Consider the following 11293-nt stretch of genomic DNA (forward strand, 5'->3'; position numbering starts at 1 on the left):
ATTTAAATTGCCGTCGTCCGATCAATTAATTGTTTCGGCACATAACGTGACAGCGGTGCCAAAATATGAGTCTATCAGCGCATGTTTGACGGAGGAGTTCTGGCTTTAAACACATTAACAGAAACCTTTTGATCAACGTAACATTAAAGTCTGAAGAGCGATTAAAAGTACAGCAATTATCTCTGACGTTCTGTTCTGTCAAACTTCAAAGTTTTCTTTAAATTGCTGTTTCATGATAATCATAAAAAAAAGGAAAATATTACAAAAATGTTCAGAAAAATGAGTTGAATGCAAAATAGCGTTACAACATTTACATTTTAGAGCATTTAGCAGATGTTTTTGTCCAAAGCGACTCACAGTTAGAGGGTTTAGTATCTTGCCAAAGGACACTTGGACACACAGACCAGGGGAACTGAACCAGCAACCTTCCGATAACAAGACGCTGGCTCTACCCCTGAACCACAGCCGCCTTTTAAAAACATATTCACTGTTATTGTTCTTATCCTTTCTAGCTGGCAACTAAAATAACAAAACAGATTACTTGAGAGTTTTGGCTTGAGTTCATTAAAGGCAAATAAGCAAATAATAAATAAATAAACACATAAATAAACTAACTTAAGAATGACAGCAAACCAAAAACTGAGCTGAACTGGTTCATAGTTTTGAGTCTTTTATTGCCTTAAAATACAAAATTATTCATGTGCTCCTTCATGAGTGAAGTTTCTCGCTTAATATTTATACATTTAGGTCAGAATATTGCACTTAAATTCTGTGTTTTGGTCATTATTTCTTACTTCCACATAGCTTATCTCCCTTTAAAGTAGATTAATGTATTCAGTTAGAGATTCCTAATGAAGAGCCGTACATTTAAACTAGTGCACGTAAAAAAACGGTGAATACAAATATTCATATTGACGGTGACGCCACTGGAAATCTTTCCTGTTCTCCGGCTGTGACGTGCGGCGCAGCAGTCAGGACGGCAGCTGTTTGGTTTACTTTCCTTGAATAACTATGAGGCAAGACACATAAATCAGAGCCTAAAATAAGAGCAGAGTTTGGATTCACGGTGCATCCTCCTGCTCAGAGGAGAGGAAACAAACCCCAACGCCCTTCACTGAAATAAAAATCCTGCAGGGCTGCAACCACACGAGGGGAGCGTTTTCTTGGAAATACTTAGATTTTTTAAATCCATACATCTAGTTAGTGCATCAGTGAAATGTCCAGAACAGAAAATAAACCCTTAAATGTTAATTTTAGACATTTTCTGTCCACTAGTTGACTTAAAAAAGAGGCCCAAAATCTGAAATCATGAAATAATCACTGAACATTTTTACATGACCACGATAATCTGATAACTGGGAACAATCAGGTCATGATAATAATCTGATTTGACATGTTTACCTGCACTGTAGTAATGCAATAATGGACAAAAACAGGTTAGCATGATTCAGTCAATTAGTTGGATTTCTTTCCATGAACATGAAATAAAACAAGTCGTTTATTGTGGCATCAGATCCTCGACCACAGAACGAAACCACAGGAAATAAATAAACTGAGGAACATTTTAAGAATTTTCAAAAGATTTATTACTTGTGCAATAATTTAGGCTTCCAGTACTTTTAAAAAATATCATGTCTGTGACGAGCCACACACATCTAAAATATACTGGGGTTGTTTTTTTTTTCACTTCTGTGAGTCTGTAACAAAATGGAACCGCATTTTTAATCTCCCGTGAACATATTGCTCCAATATCTTAAAGTAAAACAACACGATTACATTCCCTTTTTAACACCTACTGTATGAAGACACATTATAATATATTATCTTAAAAGAATGTATCGTAATAACATCGATTTAAAGTGATGAAGGCTTCCTTACTCGCACACACTGCTCTTTAAAACATCGTAGCTATTTGTCACAGAGTGAGACCAAGATCACCAAAACTACAGCAGTCAGCACTTAACAAACAGTGATGTTGTTTACATCTAGACTTAATGTAAAAACTGTGCACAAAATACAGTAGCTACCATTAGTAGTAGTAGTAGTAATAGTAGTAATAGTAGTAGTATGGCACACATGAGCTAAATACTTAAGACAGCATTTAGAAACATCTGTCCAGATGTCAGACGTGTGGGAGTCTGGACGGCGAGGGCTTGGAGCCAGAGAGAGAACAAATCTATATATCAGAAAATCAGTTAGTAGATACTTAAAGTGGAGAATAGGTTGTGTACTGACATTAAAAGCTGCCAACAGTTATTAAAGTCTTATTTGTTTCTTAAGGGAAAACAAGCTGGTAAATAAACAAGGTTCAAGATGGCGGCTTGGTCCCTTCAATCATCAGCGACAACGAGCACACGAAAAGAAAAACAACAACCTCTGTGCGTCTAAAAATGAAGGTGACGGCAGGTATCTGGCTCCAAGCCCGTCAGCTGGGGTTTGGGAATCTGTCTGTCTGTCGCTGTAATCTTTCCTATCAATGCAACGAGCTCTTCTATTCGACCCTTTTTTTCACTCATTTATCCGAGTCTGGACTCACTCACAGTAACGGTGGATTACACAGGCTGAGAGTTTTTTGCTCAGTTGGAGTCCTGCATCTCCGCACCTGAAGCCTCTTCATCGTCCTCTCCGACATTCGACTGCTCCTCATCTGGAAAAAACAGACGAACAAAAAAAAAAAACAGGAAGAGAATTAGCAGATTAGTCCCCGTGAAGTGTTTGAGTGGGAGCCCGAAATGGTATAAATAGGGATGAGACAGCAATTTACCAGATTTAACTTTAGCCTGTGGGATGGGGGACGTGTTATTTTGTGTTTTAAAATGAAAAAATATCTGGGTGAAAAACAGGAGCGCAGATATATAATTCAAGAGATTTAAGCCCAGAATCAGTTCATGGAGGAAGAGTGAGACGTTAGCCAGAGATTTAGATCAGTTTTATTGGAAGCAATATGTAAGAATTTAGTTAAAAACATTCAAAATAAATAGCCTAAAGATGTTATTGATAAAATACAGTCGATTGCACTCATGAATCATCTGACCCCTCAGTTTTTTTCACTAGCTAACGTTGCTAACAGTAGCATCCTCTAGCAATCAGCCATTTTTTTAAAACTATCAAGACTTGATTGCTACGTACACATGCAATATAATCATATCTTTATATATATTTGTGCTGTGTTGCCTGTATTTTGTAGTTTGTTGTGCGGATGCCAGTTTTTGTGCACCTCAATGTGAAGCCCATCTAATGTCAGAATCTCTAACAAACTGTCTGAATTATTACGCTGAGTTAAACAAAACAATCATTCTGGGCCTGACAAACGTTTTAAAATGACTAATTAACAATCATAGTAATGTTTTTAAGGAAAATATGTTCTCGCCTTGCACCTGAGTTAGTGGTGTAAAGATCAACACACATCTGGTCTCTGAGCTTCCAGTCCGGATCACTAGCTGCACGGCTAACCGAGCTAACCAGCTAACAGCGGCTGCAGTTAGTGGTTACTATGGTGATAGGCTGCTCCTTCTGAGGTATTGCTCTTTTTAAAAATGTGCATAAATGACAACTTTTAAAACATTAACTTAAGTAAAAATCAGCAGGAGAGGAAATCATCTTGTGCTCAAAACAGCAGATCGATAATTCAGTCGGTTTAAATGGAGGATAAAATACATACGTCCACTTCAAAGTAAAGCGCATATGTTTGAACTCAGTTGAAATAATGTCCTCGAACAGCTCAGTCGGTCACGAACCCCGATTTTCTGCATCAGATGTGGTGAACGCTGATGTTCGGCTGCAGCGTCGAGTGGCACTCAGAGGCAGCGCGAATGCTAATAAAGTCAATGGAAAAGAGGCGACCGGAGGCAGACAGCTGCACGTCCACGCGGGTTCAGGTGAAACCATGTTCCCTGCGATGATTCAGCCTGAGTGGAAAATTGCATTTATTCTAAGTTGTGAGCCTGTTCGGAGCCAAATAATCAGTTTTAGCTCAGAGAAGCAGATCTGAGCAGAATTATGAGACCAGAGACGATCAACACGACTCCGAGTGTTTCCTCTGTCTGCTCATTCGTCCGGTCAGCCGAGACTGAAACCTGCCTCATTTGCATACAGAACTAACAGGAAGTTGCAACAGGAAATGACCTTTTATGGGTATAAAGATAAAGATGTTGTTTCTGTTTGCATTCAGTGACTTCACGCTCACCTGCAGTTTGTCCCTCTGCACTCTGTCTCTTGGTTTGGGCGTCGGGAGAACCCGGTTCGTCCGGCGGCCAGCGGAGCTCGCCGCTCTCCACGTCGGCACCATCCGTCGGCTCGACCACGATGGAGGGAAGCCTCTTGGTTAACTTTGGATACCTTTCATGGGTATCTGGGAAGATCTGTGTGAGGCTTATGTAAGGTCGACTGAAGGGTTTCCATGTTTGCGGGGATAAGAGGAACACTCGCAACACGTGAATGAACAACAATGCGGTAAATCGGATTAGGACAAGCTGGACTGATTTGTTACTTTGATGTCTGACTTCAAGTGTGCAAATATGATTCCATCGTTTCTATTTTCCATTTAAATTGTGTTATCTTGACACAGCGTTGGTCCAGTAACAGCGTGGAAAACAGGAACATAAAAGCTTTGAAAGACGAACCAAAACTGCAGTAACAAGTCTTGTAAAATAAGGACTACAATTACGTCTACCCAGAATGCCCTTCTTCAAGCTCAGTCAGTCCAAAGGTGACATAATTCTTTACTCCAGTAAAGTAACAGAGCTCAGGCTCTGACATGGACTCAGAGTATCAAAGTGAAAGGTAGAATCAGTAGGATTTCGTCCCAGCTGTTCCTGAACGCACCACAAAGACAGTTGATTGTTGAGTCTAATTCCCAGGACGTCAAATAGACACGAGGGAAAATCAGAAACTCTCTGCAGATACGAGACACTAACACGCCTTTTCTCCACATTCCAGTCTATGTAAATATATAAAATGTATTCGGACTATAATGAACTTGTTTTGAAAATGTGAGGAGGAGAAAGTTCAGATATTTGTGTTCAAATCTAGAGAGGAAAAATCAAAAGATGTCAGTAAGTACTAGTTTTAAATAACAAGTAACAAAGTATTTGTACTTTATTACTTTCCACCTCTGACTGCAGTATTGTTTCCCTTAGAAAAAAATATCAATATATGAAAGATATTTCTGTGAAAATGAGAATGGAAGGAAATAGTTGGCATTTTCAGTAAGAACTAGACAGATAATAAAGTGCCAACTTCAGTAATTTTTCAAGTAAAAATGTCAAATATTTGTTGGTTTCAGCTTCTTAAATCTAAGAATTTGCTGCTTTTCTTTGTCATTTATGACAGTAAGTGAAGAGTCTTTGTGTTTTCCACTGAAAATTAGCAAATCTGGGAAATTGTGATGAGCAATGCATTTTTCAAATTATATTGACATTTCATAGACTAAATGATTAATCAATAATGAAAACAATCCTTAGCTTCAGCCTGATTTGAGCCCAGTTCACTAAAGAAAGTTATTTTCTGGAGATTTCAGACTGAGAAGTTTCAAAACATCAGCAGCAAAGAAAGAAACTGGAAATGTATCACACAAAACATCTTACTGGCAGCATAAAACACCACGCGTGATCACTCTTTACACTTAACGATGATACATTATGATTAAAGGATTAAAGTCACACAGTTGCAGACAATAACACACTCGTTCTTTCAGCTCAGCTGGAGAGACACATACCATTTACTCACAGCAGGACTCAGTCCAGCCGGTGACCTCAGTCGCTTCATCCCACATTTTTTACTCTTGCTCATCGCTCCTGTGACTCACCGATGTATGATTTCAACTCCAATAAAAGCGAACCGACAGATTCATGCACACCTGGAAGGATACTGAGCCTTGATCTGCTGCCGCTCCACCCCCGCTGAAGTCCTCCGTACCCGGCTCCAGAGAGTTCATCACCTCGGTCATCCTGGAGGGAAACACGTGCCGATGTTCATCGATCAATAATCTGTCTGTAAATGTTGTGACACTGAGTGATCGAGGTTCTTTTATCTAATCTGACGTCACTCACAGCCTAAAGATTAACTCACGGTTTCATTACTCAGTGAGGAAAATATCTGATTAAAGAAATGATAAATAAGATTGAAGAAGAATCCGTCCGACTGAGGATAATTTAAAGTGATCCGATAAATTGCCTCCAGTGACTCAACTCAGACTCAGCTGAAGTCTTGTGTTATTTTCCATTTTGATTTTAAACTTCAGAATACAAAAAGTTGTTTAACTGTTGTTAGAAATGAAAACAGGACGTGTCGCAGTTGTCCTGATGGACTGTAGTGCTGCTACATTCATGGGCTCGCATCATGTTGTCAACGTCTTGTGGTGAAATTCAGTCTTCATATCAAACCTTACCTTAAACAAAATTCAAAGGAAGCTAGGGGGCAGCGTAGCACCAGAGGAACAAGCACCAGCTGATACTAGCAATCCTTGGATGTAGCTAGCTACTGTTAGCTAATTAGCTCATGGCTCGGTTAGCTTCCAAGACCAATGGAGGTCAGTTTGACAACAAGAGATGCGGTATGGAGGTGATTTACAGCAGCTCTGGTCAAGATGACAAGAGTGGGAGTGACAAGACGCAGGCCAATGAAAACGCTAAAAAGAGCCGCAATATTTAAAGAGTTGGTGCGTTTTAACTATGCATTGATGAGGCACTTTAGATTGCCTTGATCGACAAAGAGAGAAACTTGAATTCAGAGGGAGTGTGGTTGTATTTTTCTGTCTAATAAGGAAAATATAAGTGACATCATTTCATTTCTTGACATTTCTTGACGCTGTTGTTTCTTCACATTCTGCTTTTGATTCTGCTTCCTCGTTTGTCTCACCGTATCTCACATGTTGCACCTTCATCTGATGCGATGACCCAAGTCTTAACAGAGGAAGCTAAGATGCAACATCATCCCTGAAAGCAGAATAACGTTTGCCTGCTTCTTGTGTCTAAGAAAACAAAATCTGCATTGTCTCTTTAAAACCCGGCCAACAGTATCAGTCTCCTGCTCGCTGGTGAAAGGCAGTCTTTACATGTGACAAGTTATCAGAAACACCACTTTCCATACAATCACACCGGCAGTTGCTGTTGCCATGGGGACGGGCCGATTGAGATTGTATGCCTCTGATTGTCTGAGTAGTGCACTTTGCCTGAGCGCACGAGGCCGAGGGCTGATTTGGGGGGTATTCATGTGTGCCGTTACGCAGCAATTACCGCCGGCAGGACGGGGCCGCGGCGTTGTGAGACTCCTCTGTGAAACCTGGAATCGCTCCTGCCCGTCATCGTCGCAGCGCTTGAGACAATACCGCCTTTATTCTTCATCAGAGGCTTGTATTGTTCGTCTGGAGAGAATCTGTGCGGTCACTCCAGCCGGTCTTCTGTCCAGGGTTTTTTTTTTTCCTATTTCCCTTCTGGAGGTAGAAAACTGAAGAGGCCTGCACATGATTCCAGTTTGGTCTTGTTTCTGTGAAGTGCTTTCGTTCTGCGGGGACGTGAAGCGTAACAGACACCAGAATTTAAATGTTGATGCCAGGCGTGACGCTTCTGTCAGGCTTCTATTTTTTTTTTTCCTCCAGTTGAATAATCATTTCTTATTTGAGCCATTAGGTCTGAACGAGGTTATCCATGTGATTATCTCTGCAGGAAGCCGCTTCACTTCTGCCTCAACAGAGACATGAAACGTTAAGATACTTTACATCTTTAACCGGCTGAAGATGAGCCAGCGAGTGTTTCAACTGGTGGTTCGAATTAAGGCAAAAATAATTTTAAAAATCAATTTGTTGAGCTGAGCTGAGCAAGAGGTCAAAATTCTTGGCAAGAATTACTCCATTTTTAGCCTGCGGTCATTTCAGATCTTTGTCTTTTTAATGTGTTACAGTAAAACACCAGCGGAGTGAAGATTTCATGGTTACCGTTGCTTGAATGAAGGAAGTGAATTGATATTTTTTAACAGAACTTGATTGTAAACTGAACCACAAATATTTCTGAAAAACAAAAAACATCAGAGTTTTAAAAATGGTGATAACTCTTTGTGGAAAAGTTACGCAAGTTGGTGAAAAGTTTTTAAGGTGTTACGTCGCCAGGACACATCAGTGCCAGAGTGAAGCGACACATGGACGTATGTGGGCAGTGAAGGTTACATCGTTTGAGACGGACGTGTCTGTTTCCCAACATGAAGGAGCATTAATGAGCCTAAAAGGTTTACATTTGTTACAGTCCTGTTTTATAAAGCTCAAATGTGTCAAATTAAGTGGTGAGAATGCAGGTTTCAACCAACTGAACACCCCTCGTCTCACTCGCCTCCACTGTGGCTGCTAAAAAGACAAAAAAAACAAAAGGTTCCAACTCTATCTGTGTTTTGTTTGTCCATTCTCAGCTACCGTGGAAACATGGTGGACCCTTCATGGTGAGGAGGACCTTCTCCAAGGACGCTACATCAAATCTGGACACAGCGTTGGAGGCGGAGCCCCGTTCATCCCTACACTGAACTTCCTGTTTGGCGCCCGGCTAACTCGCTCTTCTGGACTTTCCGAATGTTTCTGGACCGAGTGGCTCCAGTTACGACACTGAAGTGAGTGTTCTCAAGGATGTTGTGACGCTCAAAAAAAGATGACCCACCATTTTACAGCCACGGCTTTCACTTTCAAAAAAACAGCGATTCTCTGTTTCAACTGATTACACAAGATTAAAAACAATTCTTCTTCCTCACAGATCATTCTTGCTAGCAGCAATTTAGATTTTTTACGAACTGCAGCAAGCAAACATTTGAGATTTCTACTTAATAACGACTAATCAAATGTCTAAACTGTCTTCGGTTACTTCTCTGTTAATTGGCTAGTTGATTATTCAAAAGCAATCGTTTCCACGCTCGTCATTACTTTTTTGTTTTGTCTCACTCTTTTCTCAAACTATGGTACGATTACCACTGTTGGGACGCGTGATCCCTTTAAAATAGCGAATGTTCGTCTTCCCTGCGATAGTTTTGATTCAGTCCGCTTCATATTTACATTCATCTATCGTAGCTATCGTAATCCACGATTGTGGATTGCACGACTGTGATGCACTATGAACACTGTCAGGAAGAGAAATGTGGTAAATGAGAATATTTCAAGCAGCCGCGGTTGAAACTGAAGATGCTAACGTTAGCAGGAAACAGCGAGAGGATACGTCTCGATGTCAGTTATCGTGGTCGTACGTGTAGCGTGTAATACTTGAGGTGGTACGTGCTATAAAAAGTCCAAATTCTTACTGAACTAACATTTGAGGACATCGTGTTGAGTTTCAGGACATTTTTACATTTCCTGATTTTATAAACCAATATTTTTCTTGGCAGATGAACCGATAATGAATAACTTGTTAGTTGTTCCTTTAAAAAAATCAACTGTACGAGCCAAAACCCACAGCAGCACCTTGATGTTCTGCAGCATCTCCGACTCCAGTTTGAAGCCAGATGCTTCCACCTACTAGTCTTTATAAAAAAAAATTTAAAAATCTGATTTCCACACCCCAAAGAAAATAATTCTCCCTGCAGACACTCGTCTCAGCTTCGCTTTTCGGACGGAGGATGTGCATCTTGTGTGACCTCACGGATTAAAATTCCTCCTCTCCTCCGTCCATCATGAGATCCATCACGGTGCAGGCTGTCCAGTTAAAGAGGCAACGATCATTTTCTATCCCACTGTTCATTTTTTATTTATTTTTTCACAGATACAGGATATTGATGGGATTTTTTTTTCTTCTCTTTCTGCCAGAATGGCCGCTCCGCTCTCTCGCCTCTTATCGCCCCAGCTGCACTTCAAACATTTTTCTTTTTTCTTTTTCCCATTTCTGCTACTAAACCAGAGCCAGCAGCCAAACCACCTCCTCAAGTGCAAGTTTTTACAGCTCAAGGACATGAACAAATACAGAAATGTTCCTTTACTCTTCCCATACCGCCACAAAATGCTCTTCTGCTTTGCTTTAAGTGCAGTTTAATCAGATTTATCCAGTTTCCTGTTCTATTTTTGACTTCTGATACACTGAATTGATGATTTAATGGCACGTAAACTTACTTACATGCATTTTATAATTAATTGTGAATGATTCTGGAGCCTCAGACAACAGGTAGCCGGTTTACTTGCAGGTAGCAGGAACTATTAATAGATTTTTAAATAGCAGTGTAAAGAACACACAGCTTCTGCTACACCTACACTTGAACACACCACACAGGCTTGATCAGTGCCCACAATCCCACACACACTGAGCACCGGCAGTGCAGAAAACCCACAAGGTGAAGCAGAATTTTTGATAAATTCTCCAAAAACATCCAAAACAGTTAAAATCCTTTTAAACTCATCAGTTAGTCACTTTTACAAAAAATGGATAAAATCATCTGCTTAGTTCAGGTGTTTTCTAGATGCAGAAACGTTCATGTAATTGTTTCCAGAGTGGTTTTTTTTTTAAAGAATATATTCTTAAAAAGATAATTAAAGAATGAATAAAAGAGCTCCGTACCTGTGTGTGTGTGTGATCCAGTGTCTCAGAGCAGGAAGGTCTCCGTCCTCCGCTGCTTCATCACACTGATGCTGCTGCTGCTGCTGCTGCTGATGATGATGATGATGGTGGTGGTGATGATGATGATGATGATGATGATGATGATGATGATGCGGGCTGTTGTGGGCGACAGGCGGCGGGGCGCGCGAGGCTCCCGGTGAAGTTGCCGCTCGCGTTAAAGTGCTCGGAGGCTGCGCAGTTTGGACGCTGCTGCCTTCTCGGACAGTCGGACACATTAGAAGTGAAGCTGGCACGCTGTGTGGCACATGTAGACATTCGTGTTCTTTTGGTGTACTTTTAGTTTGCGTGAACCCTCCTAACTTATTTTAATGCATCAGTATAAAATAACAATTGAGACAATTTGTTAAATCTATTTCTGTTATATACGTATCTGTTTGATTTTCTTTGGTGTTGGACAAACGCTAAATTATGATGTATTTATGTGTGAAGAGGCCAAATAATGCCTTTACTTAAAACCTGGCGGACACATCATATTTATCCATCTCCTTACTTGATGAAACACGAGCCATCAGACAACTTTAATTCACCGACCAAGTACGATTCCTTAAATCGATTAACGTTGAAGGTGGAAATTACGAGGATCTGGTAGCACCGTGAAGGCAGCACCCGATCAGAGGCAGCCGTTAAAGATTTTAAATGAGCTAATCTTGTTAGCAGTTAGCTGAACTCGTCAGGTAATTCTTATAGTTTATAAACGAGGGTTTATAGACACACTTGGA

The 11293-nt window shown here is 40.5% G+C and overlaps 2 protein-coding genes across 10 annotated transcripts in view; one reads left to right on the forward strand and one right to left on the reverse strand.

The window, feature by feature from the left end:
- Positions 1 to 1562: 1562 nt before the first annotated feature.
- LOC119004803 (E3 SUMO-protein ligase CBX4-like) lies at positions 1563 to 10804 on the reverse strand. Its single transcript, XM_037072042.1, has 4 exons — positions 10515 to 10804; positions 5870 to 5948; positions 4187 to 4361; positions 1563 to 2647 (listed from the first exon to the last, which is right to left on the reverse strand). Exons 1-4 carry the CDS (start codon positions 10787 to 10789, stop codon positions 2577 to 2579), a joined length of 600 nt encoding a protein of 199 aa, XP_036927937.1. The 5' UTR covers positions 10790 to 10804; the 3' UTR covers positions 1563 to 2576.
- The window catches only part of LOC119004800 (activator of 90 kDa heat shock protein ATPase homolog 1-like), a 76574-nt gene continuing 72714 nt past the window's right edge, over positions 7434 to 11293 (forward strand). For 2 of the 9 annotated variants that reach the window (XM_037072022.1, XM_037072019.1), the window contains exon 1: positions 7434 to 8592. The gene's annotated coding sequence lies outside the window, so the exon portion shown is untranslated. Of the gene's footprint in view, positions 8593 to 11100; positions 11249 to 11293 lie in introns of those variants that run through there. The other 7 variants (XM_037072017.1, XM_037072015.1, XM_037072018.1 and 4 more) reach the window with 5 other exon arrangements.

The sequence above is a fragment of the Acanthopagrus latus genome, chromosome 16 (genome assembly GCF_904848185.1).
Source record: "Acanthopagrus latus isolate v.2019 chromosome 16, fAcaLat1.1, whole genome shotgun sequence".
NCBI lineage: Eukaryota > Metazoa > Chordata > Actinopteri > Spariformes > Sparidae > Acanthopagrus > Acanthopagrus latus.

What these genes read in the sequence shown, in the direction of transcription:
- LOC119004803 (XM_037072042.1), bottom strand. Translation starts at nt 10,789, where the DNA reads ATGTGTCCGACTGTCCGAGAAGGCAGCAGCGTCCAAACTGCGCAGCCT. An exon ending in TGGATCACACACACACACAG is followed by an intron (nt 5,949 to 10,514) that starts GTACGGAGCTCT and finishes GTTTCCCTCCAG; the next exon opens with GATGACCGAGGTGATGAACT. An exon ending in TGCAGAGGGACAAACTGCAG is followed by an intron (nt 2,648 to 4,186) that starts GTGAGCGTGAAG and finishes TGTTTTTTCCAG; the next exon opens with ATGAGGAGCAGTCGAATGTC.